Consider the following 27787-nt stretch of genomic DNA (forward strand, 5'->3'; position numbering starts at 1 on the left):
GAGCCACTAGACCCGGCTCTCCTCTCCAGAACAAACCCCTCATTAGAAGTGTTCTTTCCAGAACTTGAACTTAATATCCTTAGTTGCCGATGTCATGGCAGCTTCCCTGATCTGCCGAGCAGCGGCATTGGGTCCGCAGAAATATACTCCGATCTGCGTTGCAAATTCGGCATATAAGCCAGGCATGTATGTCCCGTCTTGGAGACCATCGCGCATGGCAGTGAAGAGACGCTGGAAGTTTGGACGGCCGAAGTTGGTCCGACTCTTCAGCTCCGTGAGGGGGTCGACCTCCTGGCCGACGGAATTGAGGTAGATGTTAGCGGTAGTGTCGTCGTCTAGACGTTGTGTAAGGTAGGTGTGGATGCGCAAGAATTCCACTCGCCCTTCGTTTGCTGCCTCGTAGGCAGACTGGGACTCGAGTGAGGATAAGAGAGCCTGGAACCATTCGAAGGAAGAGGTATCCTTGCAGACCCAGATGAACTCGACGCGGCGAAGACGACGGGGCGGGTTAGGTCCAGCGCGCATGTGCCAGATGTTCTTTAGGATGGATGCCCATGGTGTGACGCCGATGCCAGTTCCAATGAGAACAGCGATTTCGTTTCGAAACGTCCTCAGCTGGGGCTCCGTAGGGTCCGTCGACGCGGAGTTGAGGCATTTTCTGTCCGTTTTCAAGCGCAACCTCATACATTCCGAGCGGGTCGAGGCCTTCGAGGTCTCTGGCTTGGGCCGGTCCGCATCCAAGGGCGTCACCGAGGGCTCGTGTGAAGTCTCCCACTTGGCGGACGTGGATACTGATGTACGGGTCAAACGGGCAGGAGGTGATGGTAAAGGGGTGCCATTGGTTGCTCGACACCTCAGGGACTTGGATGAAGAGCCATTGGCCGGCTTTGTACCTCATGCTCTCCTTACGGAATTGGATCTCCATGGCATCTATTTTGATTGTTAGGTCATCGAGATGCTGGGCAAAAGACCATGGAACTATTGTCAACATACCGTATGGATGACGGATCACCTTTGTTATTACTGTTTCACGCCGAGATCGAATCTCACGATAGAGCCTTTCGAGGAGGTAAAGACCACCTGCTACTAGCTCCCATCTCCATCCTTCGTATCCGATACAATGTTTCCAGAAATCTTCACCCGCGAAGGGTGAGTATGGTTCTGTAGAGTCGCGAACAAAACAACCCGTAGCGTGAGTGTAGAGGGCTAACATAAAGGGCACGAATAAGTGGTGAGTATACCAGAAGGTCTCAAACGACTGCTGGCGGATCCGGTGATGAGCCGTAGTATATATTAGCATCATGCAAAAGAGCATTACGTGACCTGTAATCCCCCCTGCTTCAGTGAAATGTATTTGAACGGCTGTAACGGGCCGAATGTTGTTCTTCTCGACGTTATAAAAGCTATTGCGTGTTAGAGCTATGGATGATTCTTTGAGGCCCTTACTTACTTGACATAATGGGCGGCCACATGGAGAATGGTAAAGATAAGCAGAGCATAGCTGACTTGGCGGTGGAACCATATCGATTCATCGAGCGGTAGCCATCGGATCCTAGGCCTGAGAGTTTTGACAATGTTCCTGCACATGGGCAACAGAATCAGGGTTCCATCGAATGTCAGTACTAAGCCTGCACCTCTGGAGATCCAGACGGAATATTCGAGGGCATTGAGGGCATCCAATTTTGAATTGTTGGCTTGGAAATACCTATGAATTCTCAGCGAGCTAGTCGCAAGATCATATAGACCGGCATACTTACCACCCAAGTGCAAACACCGCAATATGAGAACCCCAGAAGAGTATATAGAACAGGATTTTAGAACCAGTAAACAGAGAACCCCATGTGTATGACATGCTGGCCCCACGCGGAATGAAAAGCAACGTAGTCAATTCCCGCGGGCAAGTCTAACAAGAACAAGGAAAGGGTAGCTGTGTCATCGACCAGCAATGACTGGTGGTACGAGACGAGAATCGTTTTGTAGCGTCAACGTCTTGTGTGCCTTTCGGGAGTAAAATATGCCTGTGCCTCAGACCAGAGGAGCAATTTTTGCATACGAATGGCTCAGATGTTCCCTGTCTGCAATCCATGCAATCTTGATCTTCTGTATACTGGCTTAGGTATTTTTGTCGAGAGAAACGTAAGTTAAACAACCGGATATTGGCCGAGCCCCCCAGCAATGATAGCGTAGGAAAGCGATAAACCAGCGTTCCCAGGACGTATATGAATCGGTAGTTTTTCCCTTTTGCCTTGATCCTTCGCGATATCATGTGCTGGCCGTAGGTGATATAGCGAGGAAATGGGCTTCAGCGACAGTAAGTGCTCAGTGGCCGATTAAAGCAACTGAAAGCGAAGCCACACACGATTATTATGATGCTAAACAACAATAGGTTGGTGCCAGGGTACGGCGCAAGTCAATTCAACCATTGTTAGCTTGACAGTTACCAGGCCATAGACAAAAGTGGTTTGAACGTTGAGAGAACTAATGTGGGGTCCAGTGATGGAGATTCGATTAATTTTTTTTCTTTTTTCTTTTTTTTAATTGAACTCTTCTTTTGTTGCCTTGGTTCCGGGGGTGTGGTTTTGGTTGCAGGGAAGAGGGAGGGGGAAAGCCACCGGTCGAGGGGGAAGAGACTAAATATGCACCTTTTGCTATATTTACTCCATCCACTCACTAGCTACCACTACGACGACTCTTAGGGCATTGAACATCCAGTGACTTCAACGCTCTGTGCACCACTCCTACCTATGTATGTACGTACCTCAAAGCACACCTCAAATACCCCCAGAAACACGCTCTAGGATACCTTCAATCTATCCTATCGTATAACTCGGTGATGTGCCACAGTCTCGAGTCAGAAGTGTCTATTGGGCCCCGTGCGATTCTCATTGAGTTCAGCCTTGCTTCTCGTATTCTTGGCCAGAGGATGAACGGCCAGATATCTATCACAATTAGTTCTGAACCTTGATTAGCAAGTTATGCCACCATCATATTATTCTTCTCCCACTAGCTTGATGTTCAAAAATAGTAATCTGGAGGGGCCATCGCTATCTTTTCCGTCGAAATTCTTCTGATCTTCTCATATCCTAGTGATAACCATGTGGCTCGAGCATAAGTCGAGAATGATTGGGGAGGAGTGCGTCCTTGGCATCACTGTAGCTAACTTACGATTTTTCTTATACTCATGCCACCAGGTGATTTGCTTCTTTGAGGGTGGAGATCCTGCCACTCATTTTGAGGTTGCCCTATGAGAGGCGCTCTGCAAGCGCGCTTCCCGTCGCACGGCCTAGTAGCAACCCCGTCCATCGCATGAGTTGATCAACCTAGGGTCGCTACCAAATATAGCTCTTTCAGTCGCTTCTCAGCATCGCAGTATTAAAAGAACTAGTCCAAAGTGGCAACCATCTCCGTGCATATTCTGATTTCCACCGACGGTTGGGCCTTGGCGTCAGGAGAGCCCAAGATATCCGAGTCCGAGATGATGCGGACGAGGATCCTGGACTGCTCGGCTCTGCATGATGGACAGCTCGTCACATCTACCCCATAGCTAGTGTGGCCAACTCGGTAGTAAACATTCATAATTCAAAACTAGTTGGTGATCTAGCGCAGTGGCTGGCGGTGATACAGAAAAGACGGTGAGACCAATGATTATCTGCGCCTCGATTAATCGCCTTGAAATCCTTCCAACTTGGTCTTGTTTTTCCCTTAATCCTCCTGTGTGTTGTATTTGGATTATGAGACAACATTGAATGGGCATGAGTGCCTGTGCAGATATGGCTGTGTAGCATCAGTTACCGCCGAGGCAGAACAGCCATCGGGCATGGAAATACCAGCAGCAACCAGGATACTGTTCCCCGCTTCGTGGGTCTTCACAAAAATCTTCCTGGTCAAAGAGCAATGACCAGGCCCTAATTGTTTAGCATGGGGCTTGTGCGGTCAATCAGAATGCGGGAGTGGCACAAGTATCGGCGACTAAATTCTGTTCCCGTAAATCTCCTGCAGGTTGCGCTCCACTGTCACGCACCGTCGCGGCGCTAATGTGCTGAACACCTTCCATCTCGCCAGTTCTCCCTTCTGATTTGCTAGAGACCATTGCTTTCCGCATAGATGTAGCGCCCAACCAGGGTTTTGAAGAGTGAAAGTGCTGGGATTGAACTTGGCTGTCACAACGTCTCTACTTTCTCAAGTCCAATCAAGAGCGTCGAGAGCTCTATCCCCGTGAAGAACCCAAGAGGAGAGTACCGAGTATGTCCTCTGAAGCGGCATAATGCTTCCAATTGGCTCTTGGTCTTGAGCGGTTCTTGAAACGAATCCGCGTATCACATCGCTGTACGATGGGATTTCATGCGTGCATACGGATCTGTTGATGGGGCAATCGAGATCATGTGGTGACCCTCTTTAGGCGCCGGGAAGCTATGTATTCCTTCTCAGTCCCCCTCCATTTACCATTCATACCGCTTCCATGGACATGACTCTCTGGACTCCACGAAGGGTCACGCTCGATCCTGCGCGCATTGATGTTTTGTGATGTGATTTATCATTTGATCTTAACTTTATCTACGACTATCACATTCAGATCCGACCTGTTCGCAGAGCAACAATCAACTTTATACGACTTCACTTGCCATGTTCTCACTGGGTCTTCCACTGCACGCGACTTCAATTGATACAATCGATGACGAGGATAGCTGGCCACGCCGACCATAATTCCTTGCTTGTGAGACGTCAGCAATTCTATCGACTCTCAAGTTAAACTCCTTTCGCTGGACGAAAGCGTCGCAGTTCTCACTCTACGTGGCTGCCGAGGAAGATTCGGAGTGCCATGGGAAGGCTTATCAAAAACCACTGGGCCCGCTTGATAATCCTCACGGCCGCGGCATGTATGTTGGCTCTTCCCTGTCGGATAGAGACAAGCTAACGCGTTTCACCGATCCACAGATCAAGTAGGCAGTGCCATCGAAGGCTTCATCTGGCCGAAAGTGTTCTGGGATTTCATGACGAAGAATCTCAACGGCGCAGTAAAACCGATCCCGGTGTTACAAATTCTCAACCTGCTTTTGGGACTGCTTGGTCTCGCATGGGAATGGCCACTGAAATACTTTGCCGGGACGTTACCACATCGCAGTATTGAATTTCGTCTTATCCTATATCCTCTTAGCGCTCTACTTTCTATGCTCCTATACCAGGGAACTGATCCCGCCATATATTACCTTGTCGGAATAGGTGTATACTTCTGGGCTTATTCCGAAGGCGAGGTTCGTACATTTGCAAGAAGCTTGAATCACAGAGATAGCATGTCTAACAAAGATATAGGTTGTCTGCGCGGTGCCTTGGACCTTACCTAAACGAAATTCCCTCAAAGTATAACGATGCGTGTCTAGCGCTTGAATTACGACCTAATGACGTGAAACGACATAATTAATGACTATTTGGGTGGCCATCGGCGTTTACCCCCAGTTCTTCAAGATAAGATATGAGTAGCCAGCAATGGCCTTACCTGGTTTCAGTCCGACCCTCTCTCTCGACCATAATTGATACCACCGATAGTGAGGCACAGAGGAAGACCTTGAACAGAAAAGAAAAAATGGAGGCATTATGAACACGATCATCAAACCAAATTATCAAAGCCAAGTCCATGGAGCGCGAACTTTAGACCCCAAAGCAACCTCCAATTAATTGGGCAGAGTACATACTAGAGCGACGGAGAATAGGCTAGTAATAGCCGGATTGGCGACTTCAGTGGGTATAGTATCTTGGCTCATGTACATACATATATACTACCTATATATACCAGTGCTATGGTTGATTACCGATTAAATTCAGAGCAAAAATTTTTAGAAAAATGGGTTGACCACGTAGGTCTCGCTGCCAACTTGGAAACTAATCGTCCGAATGGAAGGCGAAAACCTCGGTGCCTGGATGCCTTGCCACCCTAACCTAATGGGGGAACATTCTACACGTGACTATAACATCAACAATATGACTGGCCTATCATCGCTCTCTGTAGGTACCTACCTTTCCTCCTGCGCTCGACCTTCAATGGAAGAAAATAGAATATCGCACTAACCATTTAACAGCTAATAATGATATAAAGGCTTCCAAATATTTTCTAGATTTGACTTCCTTCAAAGTTGCCTGCGAACTGATACCACATACCACTAATCCCAGCCAAAGCTCCCACAATCCCCTGGAAGCGGAATGTCGCCTCCAGCTTCCAACGAGGATTTCCACATCGAAACAGCCCTCGCCACAGATGATACTGAAGACGTGCCCGTTAACAAGAAGACCAGCTTCAACGGCAGACTAAACCAATACTTCCACATGTCCAAGAATATCCCTTCAAGACAAGATACATTATCCAAAAGGAAGTCTGAATCAGAGTCCAACGACCAAGCATCCAGCAACGACAATGACTCAAACTCCAAGCGAAGAAAGAAAGCCGTCTCTGCCGCCGTCCTCAACCTCCCCAAACGGATAACCCGTTCTCGCTCCGCATCATCATCATCACCGGCTTCCCTCGCCTCGCCGTCCCCGTCGCCCGCCACGGAGCCAAGTACACCGGGTCGTTCTCGCGCTCGCCGTCAGCCCTCTTCTCGTAAGAGTACACCAGCGTCTTCCCCCGTCTCGCTCCTCCGCGACACCATCCCATCGAACCTCACCCTCTCCTGGTAGGCGTCAACCCGGGTATCATGACCGGTGCCACGGGGCACGTCTACGCCCACCCATCGAACCTATATTGGAAGCTCCTGCATTGGTCTGGGATCACGACGATTCGCCACCCTCCCTCTGATACCTACCGGCTACCGGAACTATATAACATCGGAAACACCAACATTGTAGAGCGTCCGACCCGCGACGCCAGCATGCTCAGCAAGGCGGAGATGGACGCCGGCGTGCCGGTGCTAGAAGAGAAAGTAGCCAAGCAACGGCCAGAGGCCGTTTGTCTTGTTGGAAAGAGTATCTGGGAGGCCGTATGGCGGGTACGTAAGGGTCGAGCGATCCGGAAGGAAGAATTCCGCTACGGATGGCAAGACGAGTCGGAGAACATGGGTCGGGGTGAGGGGTGGAATGGGGCGCCGGTGTTTGTTGCTACCACTACTAGTGGACTGGCAGCCGGGATGAGCATGGCTGAGAAACAGGCCGTATGGAACGAATTGGGGAAATGGGTGAAGAGTCGACGAGAAGCCAAGAATACCCGTCCAATGTAACTATATACAAGGATCTGAGTACGTATTATGCAATTACATGAACAATACCACCTAACGTACTTTAGTCTCATGTACGACGCTACAACGAGGAAATCCCAAGGGAAATCAAACACAAACAAGATCCACTCAGTGGAAGGTTATTTCATTGATGCCATGATTTATGCAAGCATAACCCCATCCATCCCATCCTAAGATACAATAAAATTTCAAGAAAACACCCCAATAACAACCCAATCCATGGCTCATAAAAACATGCTTAGCTCCGCTAAATTAAGAAATTACCGGCCAATGCCAACGGGGCCGTTAGCAACATTGGTATCATCCTGGCGTTCCCTCGTCTAAGAGTTAAAAGTCAGTAAAATCCATGGAGAATCTCAGTGAGGGGCGGGGAAAGAACATACCACAGAGGACTGGTAATCACCGTTCTCTAGAATCTTCTTGATGCACTCATCCTCGTTCGATGTGCCGAACTCGGTTTCCAGAATACCCTTACTAGCGTTGTCCATGATGCCTTGAGCACCGTGTCTAGTAGACGGATGTTAGTATGCAATTGTTCTGGGGAAGAGGGGCGAGAAGGTAGATGGGAGGGACCTACTTGTGAGTGACAAAGATCTTAAAGCCGTTTACCACATCGGCCAGTGGGATTGAGCGGTCCTTGCGCCAGTTGTTGAGAATCTGGATGTCGTCAACGAAGACGATGAAGTCCTCGGAAGCTCCCTTGTAGAAGACCTTGGCGGTAGGTTCGTTGGCACGAGGCATCTTGGTGTATTTGGAGGATTGGTTTGTAGTAAGGGGAAGTAATTGATGCTTCAGCTTTTGGTTTGGAAGTAAAGAAGAGGGAGAAGTGAAAGTTGGAAAGCAGTGGGAGGTCTATGAGCTGTCGTGGGAGATGAGGTAGTATATGATGACGTCACTCGGTGGTTCCGCGGGATGGAAAGTTCAAGGTGTCAATGGCTGTCACGTATGAGAAGGATCTCAAGATAAGTAGAGTAGAGTGATAAGAGTAGGATAAAATTCTTTGAAAATGAATCTGCTATTTTATGCCACTCTTGAGAGGGTTGGTACGGTCTCTAAATAAGGTCGTGTGCTACAGATTTGACGGTTGATGAGCAACCCCTCCGACGTCATACCCCGTGAGACGATATGAAATGACTTACGATAGGCTCCGCTTTTTCTTGCCCCGACGACAAAGCAACCTGCATATTTCTCACTTAGTATGGCGATGATGCACTCAACGAATGCTCGGTGGGGAGATGTTCCTATTATCTGATACCAATTGCCTCGCCAACCACCGCATTCCTCAGCCCACTCTCTTCCCCCCATTGTCTCAGCGAATCGATACGAAACAAATAGATACCTTCTTTTCTGACATAGAAGCACTTAGACCCTCAACCCCTGACGCAATATCGCAGATTCTCTCCATCCGCATTGCATCATTATCCCCCACTAACACTAATGCGTAAGCCTTGGCTCCTCTTTGGTCGCCTTAATGACATGGAATTAAACATGATTCGGATTGATGTTTTCAATGAAGGACTCTCGGCGCGCTCACAACTTCCGTCTCCCTTGCCTGTCTGCTGGTGGTTAAGGCCGCAAGATGACCTTGGGTGATGCCTTAGCCTTAATGTCTTACTGCGTTTTATGGTTCCCGTGCTGGATTTGGGAAGACTGTCGACGTGCTTCTCATCGTCAAACCCCCATTTGGCGCGGAAGGCTTCGACTTTGTCACTATCGTTGGACCATTTCCGCTGGGTACTCTCCCTGGTAGAGTAAGGTTTCTCAACGACAGACTGGCTTCGAGGAAGGTTCACGGAACTTGAACGTCTGTAGGCCCCCGGGCGGACAGTAAAGCGCCTCATAATTGTACTGGGCCGAAAGAGAATGTCGCCTTTTGCTAGGCTCATGCCAGGGTATGGGAGGCATTCCCGCGTGTACACTGAAGAGATAATTCTTTCCAGTCTTATTCGGTCTTGTCTTCGAGTTGTCAGTATTATTGGTGACTCTGGAAGCGATAATTTTGGTCGTTCGAACTCGCCATCTATATGACGGGTAATCTGTCCTTGCTTGTGTGGGCAGTGCGTTCTCTTGATCACTACATGCTGCAGGTCGGACTCCACGCGCGAAATTGCTACCGAGTGGACAGAGGCCGTACGAGAGAATGAAGGCTCGGAACTCAACACTTTATCCAGAGGGGCCAAGTCCAAGGTCAAGAAGGAATATCCTCGCAGCTCCGAGGACACCGGCCTTTGCATATCAGCCGATATTGCGGCCGACTTGAGAAACTCCGTTTTCCACTGTTTTTCTTCGTAAGCGGATGAGGCGCTCAAAACAAGCTCATATTTGTTATTTTGATATTGAAAAACCAATTTCCATGAGAAAAAGCACCCATGGCAGCAGAGGCCTATTCTGCGACTTAGCATAGGGCGGAGAGGGAAAAGGAAAAGAAGAGAGCATTCTTACCCTTTCCATTCCTCAGGGTATCGATCTTCGCATCGCAGACATACAAACACGCGACCACCCCTAAGCTGCGATCGTCATTGTTGATTTTGGCTAGCAAAAAGTGGCTCTTGAACAAGACACAGACCATATAGTCACCGGTAAGGCACGTCGAAGACTGATATGTAGCATGGAGCACTCCACAAAGGGTCATGGGTCCCAATTGTTTGTAAATGTGATGAAGAGCAACCTGGAATCTGATCAAATCCTGCTCGTACGCAAGCTACTAGATTCATATCAGTCCAGTTACTTACCAGCCTGGGGAGCCTTAGCATCTCTTGTAATAATAGGGTCTTCTGAACCATCCCTTTGTTGACCGGATTACCAGGTGCGTTGTTGATTTGATTGATCATCGTACGAACGCTCTCCAATGCTTGGTGAATCCCGTCATGGGCAGTCGGGTCATCCTGGATATGGGTCCACTTTAGTAACTCTTGGAGCAGTAGTGGATACTTGCAAAGGCGTTGGATCGGCTGAGGTTCCATCAGCATTTAGGTGCACATCCTTTTGAGCTGTTAATTCTAACCTTTATGAGGAGGTCATGCAACAGCATTGATTTGTTATGCTCGAGGGCCTGGTACTCAATCGACGCTACCGACTTTGACAAGGCTTCGATACCATTCTCCAAAACCGACCAGTTCGGCACTGATCGACGTAGAATATCCACATCCTCCGTAAGCTGCTCGTAGTTACTACAGAAATTCATATATGCTGTGAAGGACTTTGGCTGCAGAACCAGGTATCAGCACTGCCAATTAAACAAGCTCCGGCAACGTACTAGTTTCCCAATCTCAACCGCTACTTCCAGCGCTTCATTCGCTTCTGCTGCAAGTGCTTTAAAGCGCGAAATTACAGATTTCTTGAAATGACATGTTCTCATAGATCTATTCCGAAGTGCTCTCGGGCTTAGATCGGTAGGATTGAAGCGCCCATGTACGCCATGAGGTACCAATCTGTCATATTCTTCTGCAGCAAGGGTAGACATTGGTGTCACCTTGCGGATCCGTGCCAGAAGGTCTTCGTGTAGTTCTCGAATTTGGTGGAGGTTGTGGTAGATCTCCGGTCTTGTGGATAAAAGGAAAAGCACCTAGGATGATCAACCAGTCAGATTCGAGGCGAACTCTTTGAAGCCAATGCAAGCTATACATTGATAAGAGCTTTCAACCCAAATACATAGTCAGATTCAGTGGTAATAATCTCTCGAAGAACTTTCCGTCGCTTAACAGCCCGGTTTTGTGCTTCTTCGTCGATCGTAAAGCTCAATGCTGGTCTTAGGCTCTCTATCGACCCACGTAGCTCTGAGCCGACACTCCGATTCGTACTCTGGGTGGTTCCCCTCGATCTCGCTACACTTTGACTGGCAACGCTCAAGGTACTCGTCTTGATAGTCTCCAGGTTGGATGAGTGACCGGAGAGACATTCCCACTGCAGATCCTGTCCTCCGCAGGGCAAGGCATTAGTATTATCACAGCGTGCCTGCGTATTATCCGACCAGCCCTCCACGTATCTTAGACGCTGGCAGGGTGGTAGCTCTTTTTTGCCCTAAAGCTGTTCACCCAACGTCTGAACGATAGGAAGCTTGGGATATGCTCTTCTGACGCATGAGAATCAGTTGAATTCCTGTGTTCTGCCTTTAATTCGAAGCCTCCCATGACCAGGTGGCGCTTTTCAGCCACCTCTTCTTTGAGCCGTTGCATAGTGATGGGTAGAATGACGATTATTCATAGAATGGAACAGCCCACGGTGGGGAAGAACACATACCATCCCTTCAATAAGAATACATGAAGCTCGTGGGGCAGAAGAACGTAAGGTGCATGCTATAAAAGGAAGCCATGCCCCATAGCACAGTAAGACTAAACAGACCAAGACGGAAGGAGGATAAACTTCACCTTCCTACAGAACCTACATACGACTAATCGTGAACAGCACAAGCATGGGTAGGTACGACCTACTTCAATGTCAAATGAAATGTACATGTAACAAGCTTGGTATTAAAATTGACTAGACCTGCATAACACATAATCTGAATATATCCACCAAAGTCAAATTATCCCTATGTAAAATAGTTCAAACCGATTGATGTCTGCTTCTCATTGCAGCTGTATAAATAAGCAACGTGAGAGGGTCTTTAAAAGGTCATGCGCCAAGATTGCCCCAGATTTTCCAGAACAAAGACCCACCAAGCTATCACCACCACCTTATTACCACTGTCACAGACAACTCTTCTTAGCTTTCTATCCCAACAGCTGCAGCGATGTCTGGCTTCTCCCTGGTTTTATCTTAGGATGGGAATACATATGGACGACAATATTCATGCTCCGACAGTGGCCTCCGGTCCTACAACGACCGGAGGGTCTGAACGCGATCCGGCCAAGCTCTCCATGGTCGAATTGATGCAGGAAAAGGAACGTATTGAAGAGGAGCTTTCGGCGTTAAGCAGTGTTCTTACTTCTGTGAGTGGACAGATGGCTACTACCCTCAAGTACATATCTAATCATTTGGGTCTTTCGCAGCATGGAGTTAACATGAATTCATCGCTGACTACCTTCGACGACTTCCCACGAGCCGATATCGACGTTGCCCAGAGTAAGAACATTTCTCCTTTATCCAAACTGTCGCTAAGCCTAAGGCAGTCCGCACAATACGCGCGAAAATCATTCGACTCCGCTATGACCACAAAGAGGTCATGAAATATCTCGAGAAGGGTATTCACGATCATTTTTCGAATCTCCATCACGCGCAAGGCGGTACATCTTCTGTCGGTAATACAAATGGGTCTAGTGGAACGCAATCCAGTTTGACTGGCAATTCTTCGTCGGATGCCTGATGCTTGGGCCACCATTCGCGAGAGTAAACAGTGTCGCAGCGGCAAGTCCTGCGGATCAGGCTGGCCTGAAAGCGGGAGACAAGATACGCAGCTTTGGGGCCATTAATTGGATTAATCATGAGCGTCTTTCGAAGGTGGCCGAAATGGTCCAACAAAATGAAGGGGTAAGCCTTTACTCCTTTGCTCTTCGTTTCACTTGTACCTGGGGGCGGTTTGTCGCTTTAGGCGAAGGACCAGTTTTACGAATGACTAACTGACTGACTTTCATTTCAGCGTACTTTAATCGTCAAAGTTCTCCGTCAAGATGGGGTTAATGCCACAGAACTGGACTTGGAGCTTGTGCCGCGACGGGATTGGGGTGGTCGTGGTTTATTGGGCTGTCATCTCGTTCCTTTGTGATTTGAAGACAAGGCCTTTGTATTTGACGAGGCATACGAATAGTTTTTTATGACTAGAGTTATCTAATGGGACAAGCAAGAAGATGTCACAAAGGAGCTACTAATTAGGATCACTGATGATGATCTGAAAACATTTACGGAAGACATCGTGGTAGCTTTTTCCCCCATCAACTCCGTACATCATATCAGTATATTTGTTTTGGTACCTAAAGTAATCGATAGCCATGCAGTTGCCGCAATCCTGCGGGGCATGTGTGCCTGAGGCTGAGACACGTGACGTAAAACTTGGTGACCGACTCAGGGCAAAAATTCCATCACCAGATTCGCCTTTCACTTTGTTCCCTCCCTGTGCTAAAAACCCTATCTTCACCGTACACACCGCGTCCCTTCATCTATCATCAGTCGCAACCGTTTGTCGACTTTTGACACGCATCATCTTCTTCCGGGACCTTATCGTTTTTGAGACCTTTTTTTCACATTTTCTTCTCACATAAACATCACCATGCTGCTGCCCCACCAACCTTTAAGCTTGTCCTTGTCGGTGACGGTGGTACTGGAAAGGCAAGTTGGATTCATTTTCTTTTTCATTAAAGAGAGTCTCTATATTTCTAGTCTATATCTCATGGTCGCTATCTTCCGGCATAGAAGGCGTCTCTATCCCCACTCTTTATCCTGCCCTCTGCGCCGCCATCGTCAGATTTCTCAACCCGATAGTGAGACGTTACCACTAACATTTTTTCCTTACAGACCACCTTCGTCAAGCGCCACCTTACTGGCGAGTTCGAGAAGAAGTATATCGCAACTCTCGGTGTCGAAGTGCACCCTCTCACTTTCAGCACCGTATGCCCCGCCCGGGACCCCGCTTTGGGTTATACCGCCATCCTATATTCAGGCGACTAACGATTGTGGTAGAACCTGGGAACCATCCAGTTCGACGTGTGGGATACTGCCGGTCAGGAGAAGTTCGGTGGTCTGAGAGATGGATACTATATCAACGGCCAGTGCGGTATCATCATGTTCGATGTTACCTCCCGTATCACCTACAAGAACGTCCCCAACTGGCACCGTAAGTTCTTTCGTCACCTCCACCGCATGTGAATCAGTAGGTAACCCAACTTCTAGGTGACCTCGTCCGTGTCTGCGAGGGTATCCCCATCGTGCTGTGCGGCAACAAGGTCGATGTTAAGGAGCGTAAGGTGAAGGCCAAGACCATCACCTTCCACCGCAAGAAGAACCTCCAGTACTACGATATCTCCGCGAAGTCGAACTACAACTTCGAGAAGCCCTTCCTCTGGCTTGCCCGGAAGCTGGTCGGCAACCCCCAGCTGGTAAGTTAACTTTCCGTGGTCCACTGTTGTCGCCTGCTAAGATAGCATTTAGGAATTCGTTGCTGCCCCTGCTCTTGCTCCCCCCGAGGTCACGGTCGACCAGGAAGTTCTCAAGCAGTACCAGGCGGAGATGGACGCTGCCGCCCAAATGCCTTTGCCCGACGAGGAGGATGCCGACCTGTAAGCGTGAATTAAATGGATGGATGGGGCTGGACAACCGTTATGGCTGTGGTCCCTCCCAACTTATTGGGTTCGTTATGCAAGGTCTCGAATTACGATACAACGATAGCGGTCGGAGGATGGGCCTGAGGATGACGGGGGATGATTATGCGTTTTCCATATAACTACTAGTAGTCTAGACTCTCCACAAAGTTCTTGATTTTTTTTGAAACGATAACACTGTTGACAGCACAAAAGAACCACAACATGCTCTGTGATTGTTGGCTATTTTAGCATAGCCCATTGAAAAACAAACAAAAGCATCGTCATTTATTTCACGAGAAAGACAAAACAGAGGAGACAGGGAATACACTTAGACTCAACTAATATATAGAGATAGATTGGGGGTGGAACAGACATCATCAGCTATGCCATGAACTGTAGTAATTATGATCCATAACACTATACATGATGTCAATAGTTCTGGTCTGTGTCAGAAAGTGTTGGCTAGTGAATAGAATGTGGGGTATCTTCAGTGTATGTTTCATTTTGCCTAGTTGGGAAGACTGTCAAGGTGACGAGACTCGAGAATTCACCTACCACGAATACTATCTAGTGGTGTATACATATACACACCTTCACCGGTAGATATTCTTTTAGTGCAGGGATTTCAGATATAACTTCCAGAAAAGAATCTCTGATAGATGGTTCTATACAATCACACAGTAAATTTGATTATGAATACTCCATATATAGATACGACTATATATGGATCTCTCAAATGTAATATATCAGAGTAAAAAAAGCAAATAAATCCTCTGAAACGGTACCAGGAATATATACATATATAAAGGAATGAGCGATATTAATAGTTTAAGGCTGACAAAGGTTTTCAATATGGTGTGTATATGCAAGTGTATGCGATAATGTGATAGATCCAGAGGAGGGGGAGAGTGCAGGGGGAGAAGAAAATAAGAAAAAAATCTCGAGCTGAGTTGATTGCCACGGATAATGTAAACTACACCTTCTACGGATGAACAGGCACCTACACCAGTCAACATTGCAGGCAGCAGCTTCTTAATATTCATTCACTATTATATCCTCTTGTGTTTCTAGCCTGTTCCGGGGTATTTGCCCGCCCCTTTCCTTTCCTTTCCTCCTTTTTTATTTTTGTAATTTTTCTATTTTTTCCCTTACGCCCTGTTCCGTCAGAATTAACATCCACTTTCCGCTGCCAAGCGCGATCGTCAATCTACACATCATCTTCTCCAGCGATCACTAATCCCACATCTTACATTCTTCAGTTTTTAATGTCGCACCTCAAGTTAGCTCATGTGCATCGCAGAGCTGTGTATTATCCCTGATCTCGAAGCCCGAACGCCTTTGTGTGGAGGTGGCAGCTTTGGGCGCTAAGCTCACAAGCACATTCTCAACTTGGATTTATCCATCATGGCTTCCCCAACTGACGCGTCTATAGAAGATCTCCTGGAAGATCTTCAGTTAAACCATGTTATTCTGCAAAGCTTAGAAGAGCAACGACCACATGCCGTTGCTGAAAAGCAAGAGATTTTAGCTGCTATCAAAACATTAGAAACGCGACTGGCAGAACTACGCGGTACTGCCACAAAGAGCCCGCCACATAGTCACTTTGCTCCCCACCAGGGTCCGGAAAACTCATTTTTGTATCGAGCCCAGTTGGATGGAAGCTCTCGTTCTAGTCCGGTAAACTCTCCCTGGGGTTTACGACAAGATCAGTCGACCATGTCTCCCCCGTCGCAGCCATTTCAGTCGGCGAGGAAGCTGGCGGAGTCATCTCAACCTTTAGGGCCATTGACCATTCGAAAGCGTGGGCGAGAAGAAGACGATGATCGTAATCACGCTCTTGATGATGGTACCGAAACAGACTGGACTGATGATCTGGAGTTACCCTCAAAGCGGGTCGCAACAAAGATACCTTCCTCTAGCCCGATCTCATTGCCTGTGCGTAGTCTTCAGGGGCAGGGGCCGAAGCAGGATGATGGCTTTGACGATAGCATGGATGAACTTCGAAAAGTGCTGGGCTTGGACAGTAATGATATCCTCGAGCTCCAAGACGAACAGCGAAAAGCTGAACGGTGGCTCGAGAAGCGCAAGGAACAGGAACGCCTCGACGAGGAGTATGCTCGTAGACTGGAAGGCTTGCAAGAGTCGCCTCGACCAGCTTCAGCCAGAAGCACTTCGTCCACTCACTACTCTGGGTTTTCTTTGCCCTCCCCCGCTCCTATGACTAGAAATGGCACACCATTTCCCAATGTCAATCGATCAATACCTGGGGCCATACAGCCCACAGATATTTATCGTTCACCATTCGTACCGCCTCCGTTGCCTGAGACAAACCGGCCGGGGCATCAGCCCCTCCAACCGACCATCACACCTGACAGCGATGATAGTGATATTGCCGAGATCTCAGCCCATGATTTCGAGCTTCTCATCGGTCCGTCCTCCAAGCGTCCTTTCGTGTCGCAGCATTCCATCGGCGGTTCGCATTACCCATTGCAAGACAGCTTTCTGCAACAGCGACCTTACTCCAATATGTACCCTTATCTAGAGTCAATGCCCGGTCCGAGTGGCATCGGTGGACCTGGTCCCGCATACGGCCCACATGTATTGCAGAATACTATGGCAAGGCTCAGTGCTGGGAAGGAGCTGCTTGAACATGCGGGGAAGTCCATCTTCGGGAAATATCCTAATCCCTTCTCACCCTACGATAGCTCGGTTCCTCTTTATCCAGGTCCCACCGGCTACGACATGAACAAGTTGCCGGAGTGGATGAGTGATTACTACGGAGCTGATCCTAAAAAGGTTAATGAAGAGATCAAACAACTTCTGGAGACTATTAGGCCCGATTCGGATATTTCTACCGAAAACCGTGAGGGGACTCCTGAGGCTCTCAAATTCACGTTGTTGGAGCACCAGAAGCTTGGACTGGCATGGATGAAATCGATGGAGGAGCAGGAGCAAAAAGGCGGTATACTCGCTGATGATATGGGCCTGGGCAAGACAATCCAAGCCATTGCTCTCATGGTATCCCGGCCCTCTACGGATGAGGAGCGAAAACCGACTTTGATCATTGCCCCCGTCGCGCTGATGCAGCAGTGGAAGCGAGAGATCGGAAGAATTTTGAAGCCTGGCCGTTACCAACTCTCGGTCTATGTTTTGCACGGCGAAAAGCGAGCCGTGAGCTTTAGGGACCTGAAGAACTATGACGTGGTTCTCACTACCTTTGGAACGTTGTCTTCCGAACTCAAGCGGCGGGAAAAATACGATGAGTTACAGTCATCTGATGCGAGCGAACAAACCCTGAGGGAAATTGCCAAATCTTTACCGTGTCTTGGACCGTCCAGCAAGTGGTATCGTGTAATCATTGATGAAGCACAGTGTATCAAGAACCGTAACACAAAGGCTGCCCTCGCCTGTTGTCGCCTTAATGCCACCTATCGCTGGTGTATGAGCGGAACTCCCATGATGAACAATGTCGAAGAGTTGCACTCACTCTTGAGATTTCTCCGCATCAAGCCTTACAGCAATTTGGAGCGGTTCAATCACGACTTCACACGGCCCCTCAAGGGGTCCAGTGTTAGTGCACAGCGCAAAGCAATGAGACAACTTCAGGTACTTCTGAAGGCGGTACTCTTGCGGCGAACTAAAGACTCCAAGATTGATGGGAAACCAATTCTACAACTCCCACAACGGATCTCAGAAAAAGTGCACTCTGTGTTCAGTGAAGATGAATTAGAGTTATACAATTCGCTCGAGGCTCGAACTCAACTCCAGTTCAACAGGTACCTCGAGGCTGGAACCGTGGGGCGAAACTACTCCAATATTCTAGTCTTACTCCTTCGGCTGCGACAGGCGTGTTGCCATCCCCATTTAATTACCGACTTTAGCGTCAAGCTCAATGCGAACACGGACGATTTAGATCTGATTGCGAACGCGAAAGAATTCGATCAGGATGTTGTGATCCGCTTGAGAAGCAACAATGATGATCTCGAATGTCCCATCTGCATGGATGCCGTTGAAAACCCAATCATCTTCTTCCCTTGCGGGCATAGCACCTGTGCAGAATGCTTCTCAAGGATTTCCGACCCGTCATTGGCTCTGAGGCAGGGTCACGACGGTGCCGTGGAAGTGAAGTGTCCTAACTGCCGTGGCAAAGTGGACCCGAAGAAGATTACCGATCATGTGTCGTTTAGAAAGGTTCATGACCCTGACCACTCCCAGGGCCTAGTTGAAGAAGAGCCCGCCGAGCCTGCAGAGGAGCAAGACGAGAGTGATGATAGCGATGACGACGACAGCCTGACTCGATTTATTGTCAATGATGAGGAGGACAATCACAGCTCTCCCAAGAAGTCCAGGCGCAAGGGGAAAGGTAAAATGGCCAAGGCTAAGAAAACACTTGCTGAACTGAAGAAAGAAGCCTCGAAAAATCAGAAATCGAAACGCAAGTACCTCCGACGACTAGAGAAGACTTGGGTGTCGAGCGCTAAAATTGAAAAGACCATGGAGATTCTGCGGGGTATCCAGGGGGGCGAGGAGAAGACAATCATTTTCAGTCAGTTCACGTCTTTGCTTGACTTGCTCGAAGTTCCGATTGTGCGTCAGGGCTGGGGTTATCGGCGGTATGATGGTAGCATGAAGCCAGGAGACCGAAACTCCGCAGTGCTGGATTTCACCGATAACCCCGATTGCAGGATTATGCTGGTCTCGTTGAAAGCGGGTAACTCTGGCTTGAACCTCATTGCCGCCTCACAGGTTATTATCTTCGATCCATTCTGGAATCCATACATCGAAGAACAAGCAATCGACCGCGCGCATCGGATTGGACAGGTGCGAGAGGTACACATTCATCGGATTCTCGTGCAGAACACTGTTGAAGACCGCATCCTTGAACTTCAGGATAAGAAACGAGAACTAATTGAAGGAGCTTTGGACGAGAAGGCCTCCAAGAATATCTCTAGACTGGGAACCCGAGAGCTGGCTTACTTATTTGTAGGTGTTTCCAATCCGTTCCTTCGTTTTGACCGTGTCGCTCAATGCTAACTTCATACCTAGGGAGTTCACTAGGGGTGGTTTTATACTTTATCTCATCAGCATGGCGTTGGCGGATTTCTGAGTTAAACATTGAATTGGATTTGTATCCTCTAGAAGATACCCAAGATCTATTCGCCCTGTAATTCCTCTCACTTGGGTGAGATTGTGCTATATCTTGCCATAGACTGTTGTGTTATCAAACCAAAATCACTTTTTACTCAAGTCCATCGAATCTACTAAGAGGGGCGATATGTTTTTATCGGCGAATTTCTGAGCTAATCACATCGAACCGAGATGGTCGTTTGTGGTGAGATTGAGATTCGATTTCTCTCTTTTCACCTGTCTTTTGGTCTTCCCCCCTTTATTGGAGATGTGCACTTATTTATTTTATTATCACACCAACACTGTGTTAATTAATTCCTCTGTGTTGGTGGGAAGACAGAAATTAGAATGAGATGAAAGGGAAAAAGAAAAAAAAAAAAAACAAAACAAAAAGCCCGACTACAATTGACTCCCGTATGACATGAGCACGCGAGCAGCTCGTTTGCAATTATAATATGGGACAGAGTATTCGTACTCCGTACTCCGTACATAACTACCACAACTAGTACATACCACTAGTGCTGTACATAGTTACATAATCTCAGTGATGCAGTGGTTCGGGCTGCTTACCGCAATAGGCAATGCTGATCTTCATCAAGATCATTTGTTTCTCTAGAATCATCGATCTGGTTCTTGTTGGGGGCTCAACCTCCCAGCCATAAATTTAATCAGTAGTCATCTTTCTTTGTAGGGTTCCAGCCCCTCTGTTTCGCGTTGGTCTTTTCTCATCCTAATTGCGGGGCTTTTGTGCATGTAACCATGTGGACAGAGTCGAGATTCTCCATCAGTATATTCTCTCGGCGCAATATCATTTACGGCTTGATCCTCGACATTGGCCAGCACGGGAGAAATTTGTAGATCCAGGGCTTGTAAGGAGAACTCAAAAATTGTATTGCTCCAGCTATGCAAGCATAATGCATTGGAAATGGTTTAATAGAAACCAGAAATCACAGGAGTGAGAGCCAGGAAAAGGGCTGGTAAAGCCTCGGTCCGCATGACAAGACATGAATTCCGCGACCGCCCTCCATTCACATGCCCCGAACACTACGGGGAAGCTTGACGTCCCTGGTTTTTAATTCCCCAGACTCGTTCTATTTAAATCTTCTCTCTCCTCTCTTCCCTGGGACACACGACTATTCAACTATCAACTAGCTCTCACCCACCCACTACTATATACGTTCTCTCACAACTGTGTTATCACAAAACCGTAACCATGTCTCTCAAGAACAGTACGTCTCTCTCCTGGCCAACTTTTCCCCACTGGCCAAATATTCTACATTTTAGTAAGTCGATCGCTAACGATAACTATTATCTAGACGCTTTCCCCTCCTCCGCTGCTTTCGACGCGATCAACGCCGCTCTCCAGAGCGATGCTGCCGAGCGCAAGGACGCTGTCTCCAAGGCCAAGGCCATCGTCTCTTTCAACCTGAAGAACGAGAAGGGCGAGGAAGATAGCTGGTACCTCGACCTCAAGAACGAAGGTGTTGTGGGCAAGGGTGCTGCTCCTCAGGGTGCCAAGGCTGATGGTTAGTGTCGCACCGGCGTCTTTCCTTTGTTCTGGTGATAAAGAAGCTAACTGAATCGCGTCGTCGAATAACAGTGACTCTGTCCCTCTCCGACTCTGACTTCGCTTCCCTGGTTAGCGGCAAGGCCAACGCCCAGAGACTCTTCATGGGAGGCAAGCTCAAGATCAAGGGTAACATCATGAAGGCGACCAAGATGGAGCCCGTCCTCAAGAAGGCCCAGGGCAAGGCCAAGCTATAGATACCCAGTTGCGTTGTGTAGTATTTCGCTTAAATGTATATTTTTGTTCGTCTGATGAACCTTTTTTTTCCCCTCGGTTTTTCTTTTCATTTACGTAGGGCAAGAAGCCACTCTAAAAGCTTACACCCTCGCTTTAGCTACAGGGAATACTTAGTATGAGACATGACTTCATTGCAGATCACTTTCATTTCCTGTACTGTAGGCATGGTGTGGTAAGAACAACAATGTATAGGTGGACTTTTTTGGGTACTAAATATTTAGGATACTACAGAAATAAATAAATAGCTCCTTGACATGTATGTATGCTTTGTCTTGTGATTGTCGTTGCCACCGACAAGAAATCACTTAGATGTTAATATGGCATACCCGGAATATATTCTACTACGAATATCCGGTTGACATCATGATACGTGACATCAAAACGGTGACTCGAGAAAACCACTACTACCATTAGACACCCTGTAGAGATAATTTTGATGTGTGAATATATATACACATATTTTTGTTCCCCACTGTTAGATGCGAAGGGTGATATGATTGTGTGCATACATACCCAGATGTGTACATAGTTAGCAAGTATGTAACACCCATGGTAAGCAATACAGGGTTGTCTGTTTATGTAGTGAATAATGGTACTAATCCACATGAGAGACCCCCTCCAAAAGATCACCCCTCCTCCAAGTGCAGCTGTCATATACGAAGCATCGCAATCTGCCATTAATATCGACTGTTTATTTATTTCCTTGCATGATATTGCATTCTCTCGGGTGTTTTGCCATACTATTAGTAGTGGCCTGTCAACCTGCCAAGAGGGTCGCCTTGCATCCTCACGTGACTGTATTTTTTTTCCATGGGCGACTTTCCCCGTCAAAAAAAGTCGCGAGCCTCTTGTGAAGGCAAACTGAAACGAAGCTCGTTCGGAGCCACGACTATCCCAATCCAAGGCAGAGCATATCAAAAGCAAGGAATCTGCCCTTTTGATATCCTAGAGAGCGCTGTATTTATACCGCTCTGCCTTCTCATCCCTCCTCACCCTAACTCCCGTCTCGTTGCCTCGCGCACGTCGCGATCGATCTCCGGAGCACCTACCCAGCGCGCCAGCGTCCCGGCCTTATCCATCTCACTGAATCCGGGAAGAGACGTGACAGTTACTAGAATAATATCTAGTGACCTAGAAAGCGACGATAGAGAGGTCCTGTCATTTACGGTTTCCGGATCGTCTCTCGCATACTTACTCTCCCGTCTCTCGGACTCGTGCGCCGGTCGCTTCGATAAATCGTCGTGACAATCGGCGCTGGATCCCTCAGTTGGAACCAAGAGTAAAGCACTAGCTGCCCGGAAGAAGACCAACACGATCAAACCGCCCACATTGTGGATGAGAAATCCGAGTGAAGGGGCTTGAACACAGGTCTAGGAAGGGGGCGAAGTCAACTATTATTTGTTTGTCCGAGGCATTTCAAGCCTAGACAGGGGGACTATTAATACAATAGATGTCGAAAAGATCGGCCCAGGGCCCTCAGGGGGACAAGGATTCCAACTTGTTTGATTTCAATATGAACAGCACACCAGATGAAAAGCCGCAGCGGGCAACCGCTGCGCAGATGGCGCAGAGAAAGTAAGTGGATATAGACCTACGTTTGCGATCTGTCCCATATTGTTGGCCTTTACCTGCAGCCTGCCATATCTCAAAGTGATTAATTGTGTCCTATCTTTGTTTCATTGTGCCACTTTGTCCTACTCAGCAATCTTATTCAACATACCCTTGTCATTGTAAATCGCATTGTGCTCGAACTCATCCGTCCTCGGCCCTTCAATATGCGTATATGATGACTTGCATATATTTCTAGCCACTATATTGGATCTCTAACATATTTGGATAGGATTAAGGACGTTCGGAGGCGAACTCGTCCCAACACAGCTGCCCCCAGTGCAACAGCGTCTTTTGGCGGCCCTTTCAATTCTCTTGACCCCAATGCTGTCTCTACACCGTCTGCGCCCCAACCAATCTCAAATGGGTTTTCATTTGGCCAGTCACAGAGCTTCCCCGGAGCCAGTTCAAATCCTAGTCAACCGACCCAAAACGGATCGACACCGTTCTCTTTCGGTTCCGGTGGAAGTAGCTCGTCTTCATTCAATTTTTCTTCATCGTTTGGTGGATCAGGATCGACATCAAGTAATCCTTTTGCTAGCATGACTACTGGTTCCACCAACCAGTCGTCCGATGGAGGCAGTTTCTCTGGCTTCAAGGGAAACATGTTCAATGTTCCCCCAGCTGGTAGTTCGGCCCCAGCCCAGCAACCTTTGCCTTCGGGAGGGCTTTTTGGAACAGGATCGCAACAAAACAACACCACTGGAGGCTTATTTGGCAGCAGTACGACTAGTGGATCCTCTGGGCAACCTGCAACGACAGCTCCCGCTACCACAGGCAGTATCTTCGGACAGAACAGTGCTTCCAGCAATGCTCCGTCGACAAACGTCTTCGGCCAATCGGCCTCGAATAAGCCCTCCCCATTCGGGCAGTCCACTGCCTTTGGCGAGTCTATGCAGACATCTCCTGATGCAAAGAACAACGGTGCGCAGTCAAAGCCGCCTATTTTTGGCGGTGGTGCCTCTCAGTCTGGCTTCGGAACCTCCACGAATTTCGCTAGCTCTGGGGCTGGTTCCTTGTTCGGTGGCTCCACATCAAAACCCGCCGAGACACCCAAGCCTCTTTTTGGTGCTAAGCCCACGGAGCAGTCAACTCCATCGACCTCGCTCTTTGGCGCGACTACTCAACCTGGTTCTACTCCTGCTCCCGCTTCATCTACCCCCGCGGCCTCGAGCACCACCGCCGCTCCATCACCGTCTATCTTCGGAGCTTCATCGTCTGCTAAACCCACCTCATCATTCCAGAATCCATTCCAGTCCACAAACTTGTTTGGCACACCCGCTTCATCAACCGCAGCACCGGCCTCGGAGGCCAAACAAAAGCAAGAGGAGAAACTCGAGGAGTCTCAATCTAAGACTGGTTTCCAATTTACGCCCTCCACCGGTAGCCCGTCTTTGTTCTCAACGAGTGCAAGTTCTGCAGCTCCATCGGCTCCGTCAAGCGGCCTATTCCAGCCTCCGTCTACAGGTAGTTTGTTTGCCCCCAAGCCATCTGCAGAGCAGAGCACTTCCAGTGCGGAGCAGGACAAATCTAAACCTGCCGAAGGAAACCCATTTAGCGGCCTCTTCGCGCCAAAACCAGCTACCCCGGCCAAGCCAGATGTAGAGCAGAAGCCCTCCACGGAGCAGAAGTCGCTGCCCTCTGCTAACGCTTTCGGTAACCTTTTCGCACCAAAGCCTTCCACATCTAGCGAGGCATCTAGTCAGCCACAGAAGCCGGTCACTCCTGCACCGCTTTTCTCGGCACCCACATCAGGATCGGATGCTTCTAAATCCTCTGGTCTTTTCGCGCAGTCACCGTTGTTCCCCGCCCCTACTGGAGGAAATAAGACCCAAGCTCCAGCTGTGACTGCCCCGGCACCTTCTCAAAGCCCATTCAAGGTTAATGGCACAAGTACGGACTCGTCGACTTCATCGGCTTCTGTTACTGAAAAGAGCTCGGCAACAAGCTTTGAGGACATACGACCATCTGGACTTCCTGCTGATCTTGATAAGGCAAGCAAGGAAGAAGTGGAGATGTTGTATCGCATGCGCATGTTGAATGAATGTTTCAAACGCGAAGTGAATCGCTTGGATCCTACTAAAGACGACTTTGATGCTCTCGTGCAATTTTACATGCGAGTTCGTGACACAATTGGAGCGCCAGCTGGGCCCCAAAAGCGTAAAGCTGGAGACGAAAGTGCAACTGCCGATGATCATTCCGTTAAAAAGGTCAAGCCCTTCGGTCTGAAGCCTGCCTCTAGCAAAGAAAGCTCTTCGCCCGCCCCAGCCACAGCCGTGACTGGCTCTCCGGCCACCAACATCTTCGGAGCAAGCCAAGCGACTCCGACCACCAGCAAGAGAAAGGTGGCCGATGAGGATGAGACCACTGCTTCGCCAGGAAAGCGTGTCAACGGAGACTCCACGACGGCGAGCATCTTCGCACAGTCCTTTTCAAAATCCATAACCTCTGAGTCAAGTGATGAGCCAACTAAGCCTAACTCTACTCAATCCATAACTTCTTCCGCCAGGCCATCTACCCCAGACTCCGATGCACCTGCTTTGTTCTCCACTACGCCTATCTCTTCTCCTCCTAAGCCTCTTTTCGCAGCCTCGACCACCACAAAGGAAAGCTCCACATCGACGTCACTGTTCTCGCAATCTGCCTCCTCCTTTAAGCCAACATCCAATGCCTCTACTAATGGCACTCCTACTACCTCGAATCCTTTCGTCCTAAAGCCGTCAGGTGATAAGCAAGCTAGCGCTGCACCAGCCCCTGTTCCTGGCATGCCCAAATTCAGCGCTGGAGCAACGAACTTCTTCGCCCAGTTCAAGGCACAGGTAGATAAGGATGCTGAAAAAGAGAAGGAAAAGCGCAAGGCGGAAGATTTCGATTCCGATGAAGAAGACGAGGCTGAATGGGAGAAAAGAGACGCCGAAGAACGCCGGAAAAAGCAAGAGGCATTTGAGTCTCAAGCTGCGAAACGCTCGAAGTTTGTTCCTGGAAAGGGTTTTGTTTTTGAAGATGAGGACACAAGTGATTCAGATAAGAAGGAGAAGGCATCTACTTCGGTTCCTAGTGCTTCAATATTTGACAAGAAGACCGACTCATCAGCCACGCCCAACAACATATTTGGTCACTTGTCAGCAACACCTTCTGAGGCTGAGGAGAACGACGACGCCGATGACACCGAGGAGGCGTCTGCCGCTGGTGATGAGCCAGAGGATATGTCCAAGGATACATCCCTTGCGCCCGCAAGCGAAGACGAAAGCAACGAAGATTCGGTGTCTAAAGCCGATGCCGGCAGTAGCGCTGAGAACTCTGCCAACGACAGCAGCGACGACGGTGATCTGACCAAGGCTCTGAAAAAGTCGAAGCAAGATAAGACCGTTACAAGCGAGCAATCTGCCAGTGATACAGGCGCGAGCGGTCGTAGCTTGTTTGACCGTGTCGAGTACAAGCAAGACGGAAAGCCGAAGCGTCAGGACGACGAGGAACAAAAGCCCCTTTCTACGTTTTTCAATTCTTCCAAGTATGCGTCCTCGTTCAACTCACCGGGAACGCCAAATCCATTTGCCCCGACTCCCTCTAAGTCTGATGCCGAGAAAGATGATGCTCCCACCTCGAAGCCCGCAACTCCGAACCCCTTTTCCAGCCTGTTTGGTTCTCCCTCGCCTAGCCCTGCTGCAGGCACCCCATCTATCTTCGCTCCAAGCGCCGCAAAGGCCGGTACTGATAATACCTGGAAAATGAATTCTCCCATTAAGTTTGCCAGTGACACAAATGCGGCTTCTACTTCGAAGCTTGATTCCGCATCCGCGACGTCGGCTGCCGATTCGTCCAAGCCATTCTCCACACTATTCGGAGCGGCACCTGCTACCAAATCTGCATCTTCTGCTACTGGGTCCCCCTCGCCTGGCTTCACTTTTGGTGGACCTGCGCAACCGCCATCATTCCTGGCTCCGTCCACTGTCAGCTCTGCTGCTGCCAGCCGCGCGTCCACTCCTGGAATTGCATCCGACACGGGAGCCGAGGAGTCCGGAGATGGTGATGCGGCTGAGGCTCTGCCTCAGGTTAACCTTGCCCAAAGTCGGGCCGGTGAAGAGAATGAGGATGTTGTGTTCGAGACTAAAGGCCGTGGCTTGAAGCTCACTAAAGATGGATGGAACAGCCAGGGACTGGGATTCCTCCGTGTCTTGAAGGATCGCACTACCTCTCGTGGCCGTGTTATCCTTAGAGCTGACCCAAGCGGCAACATTGTCCTCAACGCATCACTGGTCAAGCAAATCAGTTACACTGTGAAGGGCACCAGTGTGCACTTCCTTGTACCCCAAGCCGATGGACCTCCGGAACAATGGGCAATCCGGGTTAAGAAAGAGGAAGCGGAACGCCTCGGGTCTGCTATGGAAGAAACTAAGACTTAGTTGGCTGAACTCTTCTCCTTTCTGAACAAACGTGGTACATTGGATGCAATCAACCACCATCATGATGCTCTTCTTTCCAGGTTGATAATAACTGGTGATGTATTATGGCCTTTTTACTTTATAGTTTCTCTTCCTCCCCGCCTGTTTTATAAAAGCAATTGTTGGAACATGTTCAAATTCAGACGCCGTATGTATGGCTTTCTGCTTCTTTCTCCAGCTATCATGATCAAGTCCAATCCCTCACAGCGCCGAATCCTTTTTGTCATATTGTACTTCAGACCTTACGATTTCTGGGACCTGTCTTAGCACCACCGCGTTTCTAATTCGATTTTGAGTCTTGTTTCTTCCCATCCGGTGTTACTGTTTCGCCATCGCACTCATCTGTTT

The 27787-nt window shown here is 48.7% G+C and overlaps 8 protein-coding genes across 8 annotated transcripts; 5 read left to right on the top strand and 3 right to left on the bottom strand.

Moving 5' to 3' along the window:
* Positions 1-42: 42 nt before the first annotated feature.
* Positions 43-1852, bottom strand: ANOM_004068 (putative NADPH oxidase (NoxA); the record flags this gene model as incomplete). The annotated part of the gene is made up of 5 exons (XM_015549325.1): positions 43-658; positions 687-930; positions 994-1403; positions 1451-1705; positions 1758-1852. The coding sequence occupies 5 exons, from the start codon at positions 1850-1852 to the stop codon at positions 43-45; spliced, it is 1620 nt and encodes a 539-aa protein (XP_015408480.1).
* A 2967-nt stretch (positions 1853-4819) lies between these two features.
* ANOM_004069 (mismatch-specific DNA-glycosylase) lies at positions 4820-7205 on the top strand (the record flags this gene model as incomplete). The annotated part of the gene is made up of 5 exons (XM_015549326.1): positions 4820-4877; positions 4936-5252; positions 5311-5358; positions 6172-6592; positions 6670-7205. 5 exons carry the CDS (start codon positions 4820-4822, stop codon positions 7203-7205), a joined length of 1380 nt encoding a protein of 459 aa, XP_015408479.1.
* Positions 7206-7318: 113 nt separating this feature from the next.
* Positions 7319-8243, bottom strand: ANOM_004070 (SBDS family protein; the record flags this gene model as incomplete). Its single annotated transcript, XM_015549327.1, has 3 exons — positions 7319-7543; positions 7607-7730; positions 7801-8243. Coding segments are annotated over 3 exons (402 nt in total), but the record flags the coding sequence as incomplete, so codon positions are not given.
* Positions 8244-8641: 398 nt separating this feature from the next.
* ANOM_004071 (putative Rho guanyl nucleotide exchange factor) lies at positions 8642-11465 on the bottom strand (the record flags this gene model as incomplete). The annotated part of the gene is made up of 7 exons (XM_015549328.1): positions 8642-9606; positions 9666-9891; positions 9956-10174; positions 10228-10428; positions 10480-10788; positions 10848-11243; positions 11463-11465. 7 exons carry the CDS (start codon positions 11463-11465, stop codon positions 8642-8644), a joined length of 2319 nt encoding a protein of 772 aa, XP_015408489.1.
* Positions 11466-11986: 521 nt separating this feature from the next.
* ANOM_004072 (uncharacterized protein) lies at positions 11987-14638 on the top strand (the record flags this gene model as incomplete). The annotated part of the gene is made up of 7 exons (XM_015549329.1): positions 11987-12287; positions 12335-12459; positions 12483-12692; positions 13674-13766; positions 13839-13992; positions 14049-14254; positions 14307-14638. 7 exons carry the CDS (start codon positions 11987-11989, stop codon positions 14436-14438), a joined length of 1221 nt encoding a protein of 406 aa, XP_015408500.1. The 3' UTR covers positions 14439-14638.
* Positions 14639-15862: 1224 nt separating this feature from the next.
* ANOM_004073 (putative SWI/SNF family DNA-dependent ATPase Ris1) lies at positions 15863-19635 on the top strand (the record flags this gene model as incomplete). Its single annotated transcript, XM_015549330.1, has 2 exons — positions 15863-19441; positions 19505-19635. 2 exons carry the CDS (start codon positions 15863-15865, stop codon positions 19514-19516), a joined length of 3591 nt encoding a protein of 1196 aa, XP_015408501.1. The 3' UTR covers positions 19517-19635.
* Positions 19636-20870: 1235 nt separating this feature from the next.
* On the top strand, positions 20871-21349 carry ANOM_004074 (SCP2 sterol-binding domain-containing protein; the record flags this gene model as incomplete). The annotated part of the gene is made up of 2 exons (XM_015549331.1): positions 20871-21111; positions 21186-21349. Coding segments are annotated over 2 exons (405 nt in total), but the record flags the coding sequence as incomplete, so codon positions are not given.
* Positions 21350-22839: 1490 nt separating this feature from the next.
* Positions 22840-27400, top strand: ANOM_004075 (RanBP1 domain protein; the record flags this gene model as incomplete). Its single annotated transcript, XM_015549332.1, has 2 exons — positions 22840-22964; positions 23230-27400. The coding sequence occupies 2 exons, from the start codon at positions 22840-22842 to the stop codon at positions 27398-27400; spliced, it is 4296 nt and encodes a 1431-aa protein (XP_015408504.1).
* Positions 27401-27787: the final 387 nt, after the last annotated feature.

This window comes from Aspergillus nomiae, assembly GCF_001204775.2.
Source record: "Aspergillus nomiae NRRL 13137 chromosome Unknown contig00077, whole genome shotgun sequence".
Lineage (NCBI taxonomy): Eukaryota > Fungi > Ascomycota > Eurotiomycetes > Eurotiales > Aspergillaceae > Aspergillus > Aspergillus nomiae.